We start from the raw sequence: 16,437 nt of genomic DNA, 5'->3' as shown, positions 1-16,437 counted from the left end.
GCACAAGTAGGGGGGAGGGACAGAGAGAGAGGGAGAAGCCCACTTCCTACTGAGCAGGGAGCCTGACATGGGGCTTGATTCCAGGACCCTGAGATCATGACCTGAGCAGAAGGTAGACGCTTCACCGACTGAGCCACCCAGACACCACATACATATGTATTATATTTCTATATCTATATACTTAGATAATAAAGTTAAATAAAAGAAAATACTAGCCAGCTCTACAGACATTAAAAAAAAAAAAAGGATGACTCCAACATTTTTGTCCTGATCAACTGGAAGAATAAAGATGCCATTTAAAAGAGAGTAAGTATAGGGGTGCCTGGGTGGCTCAGTCGTTAAGTCTCTGCCTTCGGCTCAGGTCATGATCCTGGGGTCCTGGGATCAAGCTCTGCATCGGGCTCTCTGCTCGGCAGGAAGCCTGCTTCTCCCTCTCCCACTCCCCCTGCTTGTGTTCCTGCTCTCACTCTCTCTCCATCAAATAAATAAATAAAATCTTTAAAAAAAAAAAAACCAGAGAGAAGAAGTGCTAAGGGAGAGGCAGATTTGTGACTGAAAAGTCTGGAAGGAGGGAAGAGGCTGGATTGGAGACAAAAATTTAGGAGTCATCAGGGGAAAAAATGATATCTATTTTAGAAAAAAATGATATTAAAGCCCAGAGACTGAATAACCCTGGGGTATGACCATAGATAAAGAGAGCCAAGGTGTGGCTGTCAGGGAGATGAGCTAGCAAAGCGGGCTGAGAGCGAGGAATCAGTGTGGTAGAACAAAAATCAGGACAGTGTAGTATCTTAAAAGTCAGGTGAGGAAAAAAAAAAAGTCAGGTGAGGACTGGATGGCTCACTTGGTTAATCAGTTATTCGTCCAACTCTTGATTTCAGCTCATGGCATGATCTCAGGGTCCTGGGATGGAGCCCCGCATCAGACTCTGGGCTCAGCGAGGTTTCTGCTTATCCCTCTCTCTCTGCTCCTCCCCCCTCTCATGCTCTCTCGCTCTCTCTCTCTCTCTCTCTCTCTCTCTCTCAAATAGGTAAATAAATCTTAAAAAAAAGGGGGGGTGCCTGGGTGGCTCAATTGTTAAGCGTTTGCCTTCGGCTCAGGTCATGATCTCAGGGTCCTGGGATCGAGCCCTGCATCGGGATCCCTGCTTAGTGGGGAGCCTGCTTCTCCCTCTCCCTCTGCCCCCCCCCGCTCATGCTCACTCTCTCTTTCACTCTCTAATAAATAAAAATAAAATCTTAAAAAATATGATGAGGTTGCCTAAAAAAGGGTGACAAAGATCTCTATTCATTGATACAGCAAAATAACAAAGATTCTTTGTTAAGTCAAAAGGAAAGATGTAGAACAGTATACGCATTACACCAACTTTTATGTAAAATACATGGGGGAGGGACGCCTGGGTGGCTCAGTCGGTTGAGCGGCTGCCTTCGGCTCAGGTCATGATCCCAGGATTGAGTCCCTCATCAGGCTCCTTGCTCAGTGGGGAGCCTGCTTCTCCCTCTGCCTACAGTTCCCCCTGCTTGTGCTCTCTCTCTGACAAATAAATAAATAAAGCCTTTAAAAAACACACAGGGGAATAGGGATTTATATTACTATTTGCTTGTGCATGCATAAACTGGAAGAATGCATAGAAATTAGTCACACTGATTGGATGGGATTGGAACTGGAAAGATGGTGGAGAAGGGAAAGAATGAGAACTTTCACTGTATACCTTTTTATATATTGGAAACTTTTCTTACACATGTGAATGTATTACCAATTCAAAATAATGAATTGTAGGGGCACCTGGGTGACTCAGTCAGTTAAGCATCTGACTCTTGATTTTGGCTCAAGTCATGATCTCAGGGTTCTGAGATCAAGCCACATGTCGGGCTCTGAGCTGGGCCTGGAGTCTGCTTAAGATTCTCTCTCTCTCCCTCTTCCTCTGCTCCTCCCATGCTTAAAAAAAAAAGAAAAGAAAAAAAAACACTAATGAATTGCAGAAATTAAAGAGTTTAAATTAATAAAAGAGAAAGAGAAGGAATGGGAGGAGAAGTGGAAGAGATGGTGAGTAGAGACCATCTTTTGAGAAGCTTTGCTGTAAAGGGAAGTAGAGAAGGGCAGACACTGGAGGGAAAGGTGGAGCTAGGGAAGGCTTGTTCTAGGCTATAGGAAATTACAGTGTGCTCACATGCTTCTGGGATAAGCAAGTAGAGAGGAGAGTGATACCACAGAATAGGGAGGACAGCCACTGGAGTGATGACTTCGGGTGGTTGAGAAGGCCAGGGATCCCCCACAGAAGGAGAGGTGGGCTGCGATGTAGTGGCAGTGGGGGTCGGGGAGAGTCTCTTCTGCTTCTCTTCTCTCGGAGAAGCAGCAAGCGGGATCATCAGCTGCAAGTGAGAAGAGTCTGGAAGGATGTTGGACATTTGAGGACAGGAAACATACAGAAATTTACCCTGACAAATACTAGGAAACCCCAATGAGCACAGAGATAATGATAAAGATACCAGCAGAGCCAGACACAGGGAGAGAATTTATAGATTGTGGAATGTGGGAAGATTTTCAAATTCATCCGAAGACACATTTATCACTCTGTATTTCACTGTCTCCCTCACTAGACTCGAAGTTCCATGAGGACATTGATGACTTTGTTCTTGCTCTCTGCTATATCCCCAGCCAGCAGCACCTGTGCCCAGCATGTTCCAAAAAGAGTCGTTGAAAGAATGAATGAATCAAGAATACAAGAAATAGGGGCGCCTGGGTGGCTCAGTTGGTTAAGTGTCTGCCTTCGGCTCAGGTCATGATCCCAGGGTCCTGGGATCGAGCCCCGCATCGGGCTCCTTGCTCAGTGGGGAGCCTGCTTCTCCCTCTCCCTCTGCCCCTCCTCCTGCTTGTGTGCGCGCTCTCTCTCTGTGTGTGTCCAATAAAGAAATGAAATCTTTATTTAAAAAAAAGAATACTAGAAATAATTGGTAATGATCCAAAGTCCTCAGTGTGAAAGGCACTTGCACGGGGACTGAATTATTCCCTTGGTAAATCTGACCCACATCCATCACATAATGAGTCCTCTTAGAGCATGTCCTCAGGATATGGGGCTTATTGCACCAGCCCAGGATATGGCATGATTTGCACACCCTGCCTCGCATGGCCTGCTTCGCATTCAATGTGTACCGTCTTTCCCCGGCCACCGGGAAACACTAGGAGGGTGGTACAGTCACTGCTGGGCTGACTTCTGAATGAAGGGCTGTCAGGGAAGGACAAACAGGAGGGCAACCGCTGCAGATGCTGGTCAGAACAGCAGGCTTCCTTCCGGGAGGTGGGAGTGCCAGGCTAATGATAGGAATAATGCAGAGGATGAAGGTCAGGAGTCTGCAGGGGCATGGGTGTGAGCAGAGACTCAACCTACAGCATTCAGCACAGGGCAGAGATCAGGGAGGGCAGGCAGACAGAGAGGAAAGGCAGGGGGAGAGCAGAGAAGAGAATGGGCAGGGGTCCCAGGTAAAGTTTACCAAGCAATAAATACTGAACATCTACTATGTGCCAGGCTCTGAGGATACAAGGTGAACAAGACAAAGGAGATCTTTGTTCTCTAGTGTATGGCGGCTGGGGGTGGGGTAGGGGCAGGGGGAGGCAATAAACAGTAAACAAATATAAGATCACTTTAGAGAGTGATGAGTTGGAAAGACAACAAAACATATTGAAGAAACAGAGTGGGTGACTGAATGACAAGAGGGAGCCAACCAGGTGAAGAAGAGGGTGAGGGGTGGGCAAAGGATTTCGGAAAGAGGTAGTCAAAAGTGCCGGGGTGCTAAGGGAATCATTTCAGATGTTCTAGAACATCAAGAGATTTGATCTGACAGGAGCACTGTTTGAACATCGAGGAGTACAAGTTGGAGGGCCTCTCCTAACAATGAGCTCAGATTTATTCTAAGCACAATGAAAAGGCACTCAAATATTTTAAGCAGGAAAGAGCATAATATGATTTGGTTATAAAAATATTACTGGATATTGTGAAGACTGGTTTGTATAGGGCAAGGGCAGAAGCAAACAACCAGCTAAGAATCTATTGCGCTATTCCAGATGAGAGATGATGGCTTGAATCAGGACGGAAGTAACAAAGGTGGAGAGAAGTGGGTGGATTCAGGATGTATTTTGCATGCAGAGCTCACAGAACTTGCTGGTGAATTAGATACAGGGCAAGAATTAGTGAGAAAGGGGAAAGGAGGAAAAAGACGTTCCCTAGGTTTTCAGCCCAAACAAGTAGTTGTCATGTCCCAGGATGGGACACAAAGAGAGAAATGGATTGGCGGGGGAAGAATTCAAGCCATTTATTTTAGCCACATTAGCTTCACATGGCCATTAGACATCCAAGTGGAGATGTCAAGCAGGTTGTTGGATAAATGAGTCTAGAGCTTTGGGTATAAATTTAGGACTTGCTGACATTTACATAGTATTTAAGCCCTGGGACTGGATGACATCACTGGACAGAGAATGTGGAAAGAGAAGAGAACCAAGGACTGAGGCATAGTGAGTGCTAACATTTAGAGGTCGAGCAGAAGAAGACTGAGAAGGGAAAGCCAGTGAGGTTGAAGGGAAACTAAGAAGAGCGTGGTGTCCTACAAGTGTAATCAGAATAAGACATGATTGGGATGCCTGGGTGGCTCATTCAGTTAAGCATCTGCCTTTCGTTCAGGTCATGATCGCAGGGTCCTGGGATTGAGTCCTACATCAGGCTCCTTGTCCAGCGAGGAGCCTGCTTCTCCCTCTGCCTGCCGCTCCCCCTGCTTGTGCTCTCTCCCTCTCTCTCTCTGACAAATAAATAAATAAAATCTTAAAAAAAATAAAAACAAAATAAAACATGATTGAGAAGGACGGGGTAGAATGGAGTGAGAGTGGGAATAGGGGAAGCTACTTTTGATAGAGAAGTTAGGGAAGGCCTCTCAGAGGAAGTGACATTGGATCTCAGTGAAATTTTAACGAAAAAAATGTGAGCCATTGTGAAAAGCCAGAGGAAAACATTCCAGGCAGAGGGAACAGTAAGTGCCAAGGCCCAGTGGCAGGTTAAGATCCTCTAGTTCTAGGAACATAGATCATGTCCAATGTGGCTGGGGCATAGAGTGTGAGGAGAGGAAATCAGAAAGCAACCTAGTGGACAGGTCATATAGGGCCTTGTAAGTCACAATGAGGAGTTTGGATATTCTGAGTGCTAGAAAAGCTGAGTAATGCGACTTGATCTACTTATTTTACAGATCATTTGAGTAGCTTCCAGGAGAATGCACTGCAGCAGGGCCGGAGTGAAATGGGGGATCAAGCCTTTGGGATAATCCAAGGATGATTCGAGGTCCTTACCCCCACCCCCAGCCCCACCTAGATCCCCGGCGCTCTGCAATGTCCACCAGGGGCGAAACGGCCTTGGGGATGCAGAGCCTTAGGTGACTCAGAATCTCAGAAACTGACTGGCATGACCATGGGTACCCATGGAGTTGGGTGAAAGGGGTGGAGAAGCCCGCTCCCAGGACCCCGGGAATCAGACTGTCGGTCCCGCTCGGCTGCCCTGTCCAACCCTCCACCTGGGACCCAGCTGTGCGCCAGTCCTGCGACTCGGCAGCGGGAGGGTTAAACCGCGCGTGGCCCACCGCGGGAGGGGGAGAGGCGGAGACCTTGCGCTCGGAGCTGCCGCGCCGAGCCCAGCCGAGCCGAGCGCAGCCCGAGCCCAGCCGAGCCGAGCCGAGCCGAGCATCTCCCGCCGCCGCCGCCGCCGCCGCCGCCCCGCGCCCCGGGCGCCCACCCCCCACCCTCTCCAGCGCCCCGGCTGCCGGCCAAACCCCCCGACCATGCCCCGTGACCCACAAGCCCCCGCGACCCCCCAGCCCCGCGCCGCCCCGAGCGCCCGCAGCTGTCGCGCCGCCGCGCCAGGCATGCAGGTGAGCGAGAGGGACCCCCCCCACGCCCCCGCCCGCGGGAGCCCGGCCCTGCCCTTCCCGACTCGGCGCCCTCGGTCCCCCGCCCCTCCCGGCGCGGTCCCTGGCCCCGGCTTCAGCCGCCGGCTCCGAGGCGCGCCTTCTCCGCGGCGCTCTCCATCCCTCCGCGGGTCCCGACTCCATCCTGCCCTCCTGGCGCAGCGGTCACCGGCCCCGCGGCTGCCTCCATCCCGCCTTCGGCTCAGCCCTCCGCTCTGTGCATCCTCCTGCTTCGGGTTCCCTTTCTGCTCTCGGCGCTGCCTGCCTCGCAGCCCCTTCGCTGACCTCCTGGTCCTCGCTTTCCTCCCCACTCCCGCCCTTTCCAGCCTGCCCGGGGAGCGCGGGCCGGTGGGACGGGTGGGCCCGGGGCAGCGCTGGGGATGGGGCCCGGTTCCCCCACCCCAAGACTCCCGCCCCACCCCCAGCTCGTCTCCTGCGCACAACAGGTCGGTGAGAAGCAAGGAGAGGGTGGGGGTGGCGCGCCAGGCTGGGGACTGCGGGCTTCCTGGAGGGGGTGGCTAAAGGGGATGCAGGGCTCAGGGACTGGAGTTGACGTTGGTTGGGGGGGGGATGCATAAGGCTGAGAGGCAAATGAGTCCTGGAGTCAGCTGGCCACAGATGTCCCCGTGAGCCCTTCTCCGCTTCACTGGTTCGCTCTAACCTCCTTCCTCCCTCCCTCGATCCCTCCCTCCAGCTTCCTTCTCTTCGCGTCCCTCTCTCCCTTCAGCCCACCAGGCTCCCATCCCTATATCTTTCCAGAGCTCCATATCCCTTTACATTTGAAGAAACACTTTCCAACTCCTCCATCTTTGCTGCTCCGTTTTCAGTCCCCCTTCCCTTCCTCTTCTCATCTGGTCCTCGGTATGATGTTCTCTCCTTTTCCATTTCCTTTCTCCGCGTCCCTGGTCTTCTCCACCCCTTTTCTCTCTTCCCCTTCCACTCTCTCCACTTCCCGTCCTGCCTAGACCTTTCTTTCCCTGTCCTTCTGCCCCTGCCCCTTCTTCCCCTGATCCTGCGACCCCCTCGCTTTCCCTGTTTCCCTCTCTCACCTGTACTCCTAGCTTGTTCTCCCTTCAGCATCCTCCAGGCTTCCAATCTTCTGTACCCACACCCTTCCCAGTCCAACCTCTTTCAGGCGGACTCCTCTCTCTCTTGCCGTGCTCTGTGCCCAGTTCTTCACCTTTCTTCTCTCCTCAGCCTCTTACCCTTCACCCCCCTCCCCACAGCCCACTTCCCCTTGCCCTTCCCCAGACTTTCCCATCATATTCTCCTGTTATTCTCTGAGAGCACTTAGTGTGCAGATTTAGACCCAGAATCCAGAGGACCCAGGGTGGCGTATCCTCAACCACTCTGGGGAGCCTGGCCCCCCTGGATCCACCCCCTTCAGCTCTGAGAACATGTCCTTCCTCTTTCAAAACCCAACTATCCGGATTCTCCCAGGACTCTACCCAGGAGAGCTACATTTGAGGGGGTGGCCTCTCCCCAGCTCCACCTCCCTTCAGAGAGCACCTATGCATTTGGATGATTTAACATTGAGCAAAAATTATACTCTGTAGTTTCTCTCCCACCCACCTCTGTCTTTCTGTTTCTTCTTCTTCTTTTTTTTTTTTTTTTAAGATTTTATTTGACAGAGAGAGACACAGTGAGAGAGGGAACACAAGCAGGGGGAGTGGGAGAGGGAGAAGCAGGCTTCCCGCTGAGCAGGGAGCCTGATATGGGGCTCCATCCCAGGACCCTGGGATCACAACCTGAGCCCAAGGCAGATGCTTAACGACTGAGCCACCCAGGTGCCCCTCTTTCTGTTTCTTTCTTTCCATCCCTCCATCCCCTATTTCCCTTCTCCTGAATATGTAGATTCCCCGGGAGAACCGCTTGGGACTCCAAGCAGGCTGGGCAGGCTGCAGTGCTCCCCTTGTGCACTCGCTGCCACACACACATTCACACACTCACTCAGATTGACTTCCTCTTCCCTCCCCCACTCTCAGACTCCCTCCCTAGTGGTAGGTGCTCAAGGAATCACAAGGTTCTTGGCTCTAAATTAAGCTCCAACAAGAGCTTAGAGCTGTGGGCAGAGGAAGTGACAAGGCAGGAAGCCAGAGAAGTAAGAGTAGACCCCGAGGTGGGGAAGTTACAGGGATCTCTGGGCAGTAGTAGATAGGGGCTGGGGGCTAGACAGGAACCACTCTGGGAGATCCCCCCACCCCCCAGAAGGATGCTAAGCGGCAGCTGACAGCCTCAGAGGATCTGGAGGGCTGATTCGGGTAGGACTGGTGGCTGAATGAGCTGGGGAAGCGCTCAGGGCAGGGTTGGGATGTGACGACCCCCTCTCTCCCCTAGTAAAGTCTGAAAATCTGGGTCACAGCTGAGGAAGAGCTCAGACATGAAGTCCAAGATGTGGTAAGTTTGGCACAGCAGAGGGAGCCTAGAGGCCACTTCTCCTGGGGTCCGGGCCCCTTCCCTCCTAGGTCCACCCTGGGCCTTCCTTCCTGAGGGCCAGACCCTAGGAAGGGAGGAAATGAGGTCAGTCTTCCCAAAGCCCACCTGCTTTTCCTGAGAAAGCTGGAGGGAGGCAGCCTGGGACCTCTGGTATGAGCCTGTGCTCTGCACACAATAAGCCCAGGACCAAGGGGCTTTGTCTCACCCCCCTTCTCTCCCTTCTTGCAGGCCCGCACTGCTCCTGTCCCACCTCCTCCCTCTTTGGCCACTGCTGTTGCTGCCCCTCCCACCACCTGCTCAAGGTTCCTCCTCCTCCCCTCGAACCCCACCAGCCCCAGCCCGGCCCCCCTGTGCCCGGGGAGGCCCCTCTGCCCCACGCCACGTGTGCGTGTGGGAGCGGGCACCCCCACCAAGCCGATCCCCTCGGGTCCCAAGATCGCGTCGGCAGGTCCTGCCAGGCACTGCACCCCCTGCCACCCCATCTGGCTTTGAGGAGGGGCCACCCTCATCCCAGTACCCCTGGGCTATTGTATGGGGCCCTACAGTGTCTCGAGAGGATGGGGGGGACCCCAACTCTGCCAATCCTGGATTTCTGCCCCTGGACTATGGTTTTGCAGCCCCCCATGGGCTGGCAACCCCACACCCCAACTCAGACTCCATGCGGGGTGATGGAGATGGGCTCATCCTTGGAGAAGCGCCTGCCACCCTGCGGCCATTCCTTTTTGGGACCCATGGGGAAGGTGAGTGTGAGTGGGAGAGGCTGGTAGGGGGCATTGAGGAGCGGGGAGGCTGGTTGAAGGCTCTACGGGCAGCAACAGAGATCTTGTCTGTTAGCTCCTCCCACAAATGTGTCAGGCACTGTGCCAGCACAGGGGCAAAGATGAAACACACTCTGAGCCCTGGAGGGACTCAGGTCCACTGGACAAGACAGATTTGTGAACACTCAGGGATGAGTCAATGTAATAAGTGCTCTAGTAGAGGCACACACAGCATGTTTTTAGGAAAAGAAGGGAGGAAGAGATTACTTTTGCCTGGGGATCAGGACATTGACATTGGAGCTGGACCCTGAAAATGGAGCGGGAGTATTCCATGCAGAAGAACACCTTGAATGAAAGGGACCTTCAGGGTGACATTTCTGCTCAAGGAATGCCAAGATAGGGCCAGTTTGGGGGTGGGGCTAGTGCAGAGATGGACATTTCCACCCCTAGTTTCTATGCAGAGAGAGGGGTTCTCTCTGACCTTGGAGCCTCCTCCTCATCACATGTACACAGAAGATTTGGGAACGTGGAGGAAAAGAACTAAAAACTTCAGGGAAAGCTGATGCTAAGAATGAAGGTGGGGGGGGTCAGGAAAGCAGAGTTGGACATTGTGGATTCAAATGGCAACACTCCGCAAGCTTATTGAACCCGCAACCTTAATCCCATACCTCACCCCCTCTTGGCTCCTACCACCTCAGGCCTCCCTAAAACTTTCTCCCCCCCCCAATCAGGTGTGGACCCCCAGCTCTATGTCACAATTACAATCTCCATCATTATTGTTCTCGTGGCCACTGGCATCATCTTCAAGTTCTGGTAAGCTGCAGGGAGGAGGGTGCTGGCAGATGGGAACCTAAGTTTGGCAATGTTTGGCTGGAAGGAGGGCAGGAGCAAGGGCAGCATTTTTGCTGGAGGTGGGCTAGGAAGTGGTGGATTTAAGCAAGAAAAACCTTGGGAAAAGGTGGTAAGGATTTGGGTGGGGGAGACGGTGAGAAATCAGGGCAAATTCCTTTTCCCAGGGAAATACAGGGATAATGGGAGAGGGAGGGGAATTATTTATGCCTTGGTGGGCATCCCTTGTCCCCATTTCCTCCAAGACAGAGAAAACTGACCCATTCTGCAGAGCCCCTTCTTGGGACTGCCTGGGGAGGAGGGAGAAAGTCTGGAGGTTTCTTTGCACGCATTTAATAATGGGTCACTCAGTCCTTCACACTTTGCTGAGAGAATCATTAGCCTCAGGTGTCCAGGTCATTAGCTGATTTTGAACTAGAACTAAACCTTCCAGGCGCCTGCTGAGGAGAGAAATGGCTCTTCCGGGTATGTATGGGGGAGGGGGCAATTCTGGGGGACTCTGTGTTGATGGGGAGGAGGTACTGATTCTGCGGGTCTGGACCAGGTCTGGAGGATGGTTTACATCCCTGAACCCTCTGCGGGATAGGGAAAGTAGCTTTATGGACACTCAGTCTCCAGATATTTGATATAGGGAACCGTTAAGAGGCCAGTTTCTCTGCTGTAGGGATGTTGGAGTGTCTGAGGGAGGCTGGGCGTCACCAGCACCGCAGGCCCAGGATGGGGGCTTCTTAAATGTGTGAGAGAACCTCTTTCCTTCCTGTGTACCAGCTGGGACCGAAGCCAGAAGCGGCGCAGGCCCTCTGGGCAGCAAGGTGCCCTGAGGCAGGAAGAGAGCCAGCAGCCGCTGACAGACCTGTCCCCAGCTGGGGTCACTGTGCTGGGGGCCTTTGGGGACTCGCCTACCCCCACCCCTGACCATGAGGAGCCCCGAGGGGGACCCCGGCCTGGGATGCCCCAGCCCAAGGGGGCTCCAGCCTTCCAGTTGAACCGGTGAGGGCAGGGGCAAAGGGCTGGGAGGGATGGGAGGTAAGGCAACTTTGGTCCAGAGCCTTGGTTGGGGGTGTTCCCTCCTGGGTGGGTGGGGAGGAGGTAGACCTAGACCCCACACAGCCCCTGGCCCTCCCTAGGACTGGACCAGGTCCTCTCTAGGGGACCCTTCCTTCTGCTCTCTGTGGATCTCTGTCCTATTCTCATGCTGTCATTTAACTCAACTCTGCCCTCTTACCCTGGAGTCCCTTTTTTGCCTTGGACTTCCCTTCGATTCTGACTTACCCAGTGGTTCCTGACTGTGCCCTTTCCCTCTTCCTCTCAGGATTCCCCTGGTGAATCTGTGATGCCCCCCAGTGTCGGGGTGCCGCCAAGCAGGAGGCCAAGGGGCCGACATAGCCCCCAACCCACTGAGGGTGGGGCAGCTGTGGGAGCTGGGGCCACAGGGGCTCCTGGCTCCTGCCCTTGCACACCACCCCGGAACCCTCACTGGCCCCACAGGCGATCCTACCTGCCCACCCTCCTTTAGGTGGGGGGCCTCACATATTTGTGGCTTCTGGTCCCCCATCCCCTCCCTTGCACACTCACATGAAAGCCTTGCACACTCACCTCCACCCTCCTGGGCCATCGCAAACACTTGTACTCTTGTACAGCCAGTCTGCACCTTCTCTCCACCCACACCGCCCCTCCCCATCCCTCGCGTTCGCCCTTTGTTTCACACTCTTCGCTCTCTCTTCCTCCCACATTCCAGGCTCAGCTCAGTCACTCAGTGGTCAGTGGGTGACTCTCTGTTACCTCTCACTCGCATTTCCTGGCCCCATGTTATGGTGTTGTGTGTTGTGCTCACACTCTCCCTCATGAACACCCACTGATCTAGTTTCTGTGGCCCCCGCATGCTGCCCCAGAGGTGGGTGGGAGGTGAGCTGGGGGCTTCTCATGCCCCCATCTGTCATGGTCCTATCCCATTCCATGTCATGTGTTTCATTGTCTCCCCCATCCCACTCCAAGGGCGTGCTCATTACCCTGAGGGCTCCCCCATGGGAATGGGGGTAGTGAGGCCCCAAACTTCTCCCCCCCAACTGCTAAATTCTGTTGTCTGGGAGATGGGTATTGGGGAGTCACCTGCTGCACTACATGAGAAAGGGGCTCCCATTCGCCCTTCCCTTCCTCCTGAGTCCCTCTGTCTCGTCTGTCCTGGCTGTCCATGTGTGGGTCACTCCCTGGAATTCGGAGTCCCTGAGCCAGTCCTCCACTTCCAGGCCTCCCTGAGGGTCTCCCTAACTCCACCTGGGCTGCCAGGGACTGGGGCCAGCTGGTTCAAGGCCATCGGGAGCTCTGCCTCCCAATCTATCCCTCCCCTTCCTGGCCTCCCTCACACTCCTCCTCCCTGCCCTCCTTGGTTTTTTCACTTCTCCCTCCTTTTGCCTGTCCTCCCCCTTCGCCTCACATTTGTCCCTACGTCTCACCATTTTTCCGTCTTCCTCCTTTCTTCCTCTCTTACCTGGCTCCTATGCTGTGATATATATTTTTGTATTATCTCTTTCTTCTTGTGGTGATAATCTTGAATTCTTGTGGGATGTAAGTTTCAAAATTTTCAAATAAAGCCTTTGCAAGATACTGGAGACCCCTGGTTCTGCTTACGAACCCTGAAGAGAGGAGAGGGAGGAGGCAACAGGCAACCAAGAAGGGAGGAAAAGAAGGATGGGGGGTTGGAGGGAAACCTTTAAGATTCAGTGTGAACTGGCCTGCTCTGACCTGGAGTTAGGGTTCCTGGGCTTTTTTTTTTTAAGTGGGGGTAGGGGCAGAGGGAGAGGGAGCAAGAGAATCTTAAGCAGACTCCCAGCCCAGTGGGAAGCCTGACGTGGGGCTTGATCTCATGACCCCGGGATCATGACCTGAGTCGAAATCAAGAGTCAGGCGCTTAACTGACTGAGCGACCCAGGTGCCCCTAGGGCTTTAACTTGGGAGAGAATGGAAGGGAGAAACTGAAGGGAGCAGCCAGAGCAAGAGAAACTAGAGTGGCTTGCTCGTTACTTGCCAGTGAAGGTCAAGAGAGACCATGAGAAAGGAGACAGAGAAAAGGGACAGGCAATGAAGCAAGCAAGAAAAGGAGGAGAGAGCGGATAAGACATGGAGGGTAAGGAGCGAAAAGAGGAGAGAAAAATGGAGTAAAGAGGAAGAGGTGAGAGGGGAGGGACCACAGGAAAGAGGCTGCCCTGCTTGGTTTATTTTCTGTCTTGCTCCCTAACTCACCCCCATCTACAGCTGCCCCCCAAAAGCTGTGTAGCATTAGAACCCCTGTGGTTAACTCCTTAGCTTTCCCCACACTGCCCTCTCTGAAAGAGAGGCACTGCTAGGGTGTGGGAGTGGAATCAAGGGGTATGTTTGGGGGAGGGAACACAGGCTGCCCAGCTGGGATCAATCACCTCTGAGCCCCCCATTCTAGGTTTGGCTCTAGTGACAGCCCTGCAAAAGCCCACACATCAGCCTCTCAGCTGTTGCTAGGCTCTGTTGCCATGGTAACCACCCAGGTCCCATTTCTCCCCCCCCCCCGCCCCCATCTGTGCCCCTCTTGCTCCCTGGAAATGGGGAGATCCAGGGAGGAGACTGTAGTGAGCGAGTCTGGGCTGCCCCGGACTCTGAATGCCTCCAAGTATTTATCTTTGCAGCTAGAATTAGGAGTGTATAGGTGTTGGTAGGTGTGTGTTTTAGGTGTTGGGGAGCTTTACTGTCTACTCAAGGAAGTGTGGTTGAATCCATATAGCACACAATGGTGAGTGGGGAGGAGGGAGCATATTTCTCAGGACCAGAGCAGTGTATACTTTCAGGGCATCAGTCTCCCTAAGAAAAACAGAGTGCTACAGAGGAAAAAGGCAGAGCAGGGGCAAGGAGTGATGAATCAACTAAAAGCAGAGGTGCAAAGCCAACAAGCTGCTGAGGAGGGCTACGAGTCAACCCAGTGGGGCCTGTAGAGATCCCAGCAGCAGCTGGATGGAACATGAGGGTGCAGGAAGAGGTGCTGAGGACATGGGCCGGGGGCAGTAAGGGAGAGATCTGAGGTGGATGGGAGAAGAAGCCTCACTAACCTTTCCCTTCTTTCCCCCCAAGAATCTTCTCTTTGTCAGGTGAGGGGGGGGCAAAAAGGAGCACTGGCTTAGAAGGGGAAGGAGCTCAAGTGCCTGGAGAGCACACTGGGGCTCTATCACCCTCCGCAACTGTAGTTCTTCTGAGGGACAGTGTGACCCCCAGGCTCATCCATATGCAAAAGGCATGCATGAAGGCCCCTAATGAAGAGGGAATTAATTATTGCCTGATTAGCCTGCTGTTTCTCTAAATTTAAATAAATTAAAATACACCACCAAGACACTGGGAAATCCTCACCTGTTCCTTCTCCCTAAATGCCCTCCTTCCCCATGGAAAGTCAGATGGCAGGGAAAGACAGGAGAAAGGAGACGCCCTAGTCTTCCCAGTTGTCCTAAAGGAAATATCCCAAACTACATCACATTGTCAGGATAACCACAAAGAGTTGGGAGGCCCTGGGGAACAGATCCTAACCTCTCTTATGAAACTGAAACAGACTATGGGGCCTTTGGAGGTCTTTGAAGGTTGCAAGAGGTAGAGCAGAGAGTCACTGCTTAGTGAGAGACCAAAAATACAAAAAAATGGTGACACTACCCTTTTGGTTCTTGGAGGCCACACATCACAAGCACCACTGGGACCAGCATCTCTCATCACTGTACTTTCTTTGCCTCCTGAGCTGTGCATCAGATGACTCAGCCAGGCTTCTCTTAAGCATTTTTCTGGAATGCTTACCATTATGGCTCAGACCAAACCAGGAAATGGGGAAGCCCCCAGGAGGAGGGATCTCCCAGGCAGAGCTCAGGGTGTGGAAGTGATTCAAGATGGAAACAGTGTGCCAGCTGGAAAACCCCAGGCTAAAATTAACAGCCCTCCTCCCCCTACGCCCCACATTTATCTCTAAAGCTCTTCTGTAAGGAGTTCAAAGCACTTAAAAAACTGGCTTCTTATAGCAAGGGCAGGAGCAGGGCTGACAGTTGGAGACACTGAGGCTCAGGGAGTACCAGTTAATGAAAATAGGAAAAGAATAAGAGGACCACCGGGACTTAGAGTGATTACAACGATTTTGCTCCCACTTCTTTACCTCAGCCCCCAAAGTCGACATTTCTGGAATTAGCCATTTCTAACCCATGCAGCAACTAGGTTTGGTCACATCTGAGCCCTTAAGATCTTAATCCTGCCAACTATTGCTATTCAGTTAACACAGACTGAGTGCAGAGCCCAAAAAACATGGTTGAGAGAGTAGACACTTCCAAAAGGATACATACTATAATTACAATCCAAGGATACATATCTCCTATTTAAACCTTTAACTTAGGGCGCCTGGGTGGCTCAGGTCATGATCCCAGGGTCCTGGGCTCAGGCTCCCTGCTTGGCTGGAGGCCTGCGTCTCCCTCTCCCACTCCCCCTGCTTGTGTTCCCTCTCTTGCTGTCTCTCTCTCTGTCAAATAAATAAATACAATCTTTTTTAAAAAAATAAAAAAATAAACCTTTAACTTAAATGTTTATTTTTAGGTGTTTTTTGCTACTTCCTTGCTGTGAAAAAAAAATCACTTAAATCTTCAGTCTTATTTTCATTATCCGTAAAGAGAACATTACAATTATTTTTATTTGCGTTATTTTGCTTTCTAAGCGAGGGGCTATTACTGTTAGTAGGAAGGACTTCAATTCTGCTTCAGCCAAAATAAAGCTCAGCTCAAGGGGATTCTGGCCAGATCAGGGTGCAGGCTGCATTCATTTACTCAAATAGCATATATTTATTCAGCATCTGCTTCGTATTCAGCAAAGCAGTGGGAAGGATACCATGTACGAGACCGTTTCTTCCCTGAGGAACAATCTTTCTGAAGAGTCATATATATGAAATAGTACAGACTAAACGCTGTGGAAATTCAGAGAACGGAACCGTTATGTGTTCGAGCAATCCCGTAAGGCTTCCTGAAAGAGTTCATACAGTGTTCATTTATGCAACAGACGTTTACTGACCACTTATTAAATGCCTGGCTCTGAGGATACGGCGGTGAACAATTCAAAGCCCTTGCCCTCATGAAGCCGATATTCCAGTAGTAAGAGGTGGACAGCAAACAATATAATATCAGGGGGTGATGAGTGCTCTATTTAAAAGTAGAGCAGGGTGAGGAGATAGAGATGTGGATGGGGGGGCAACAAGAACATGGAGACCTAAAGCCAAGAGTACGTGGTGTGGTCAGGGAGAGGTTATCAGTTACTCTTGGGGCCTAAGTAGGGACCTCACAAAACAACTGACACATCCTCATCCTTTCCCGCAATTCAAAGCACTGAGATATTCTTGAGAGTATAACGAAAAATAATGGTTGGTAACTTCCTACATCAGTTTATTCTACGCTGAGGGAAGGGAAACGGATCCATAG

General features: G+C 52.2%; 1 protein-coding gene across 3 annotated transcripts; it reads left to right on the top strand.

The window, feature by feature from the left end:
- The first annotated feature begins 5,777 nt into the window (after positions 1 to 5,777).
- Positions 5,778 to 12,595, top strand: PIANP (PILR alpha associated neural protein). 3 transcript variants are annotated; one of them, XM_025852003.2, is made up of 6 exons: positions 5,778 to 5,906; positions 8,280 to 8,339; positions 8,607 to 9,118; positions 9,868 to 9,949; positions 10,754 to 10,975; positions 11,298 to 12,595. In XM_025852003.2, the coding sequence occupies exons 2-6, from the start codon at positions 8,323 to 8,325 to the stop codon at positions 11,317 to 11,319; spliced, it is 855 nt and encodes a 284-aa protein (XP_025707788.1). In that variant the 5' UTR covers positions 5,778 to 5,906; positions 8,280 to 8,322; the 3' UTR covers positions 11,320 to 12,595. The 3 variants fall into 3 exon arrangements, with proteins under 3 accessions (XP_025707788.1, XP_073744844.1, XP_025707786.1); XM_073888743.1 differs by lacking the exon at positions 5,778 to 5,906 and adding an exon at positions 6,006 to 6,388; XM_025852001.2 differs by lacking the exon at positions 5,778 to 5,906 and adding an exon at positions 8,020 to 8,203.
- The last annotated feature ends 3,842 nt before the right edge of the window (positions 12,596 to 16,437 follow it).

The sequence above is a fragment of the Callorhinus ursinus genome, unplaced genomic scaffold (genome assembly GCF_003265705.2).
Source record: "Callorhinus ursinus isolate GAN/ISIS: 27379988/994484 unplaced genomic scaffold, GSC_fseal_2.0 scaffold94, whole genome shotgun sequence".
Classification (NCBI taxonomy): Eukaryota; Metazoa; Chordata; class Mammalia; order Carnivora; family Otariidae; genus Callorhinus; species Callorhinus ursinus.
This window is presented reverse-complemented; position numbering and strand designations above follow the sequence as displayed.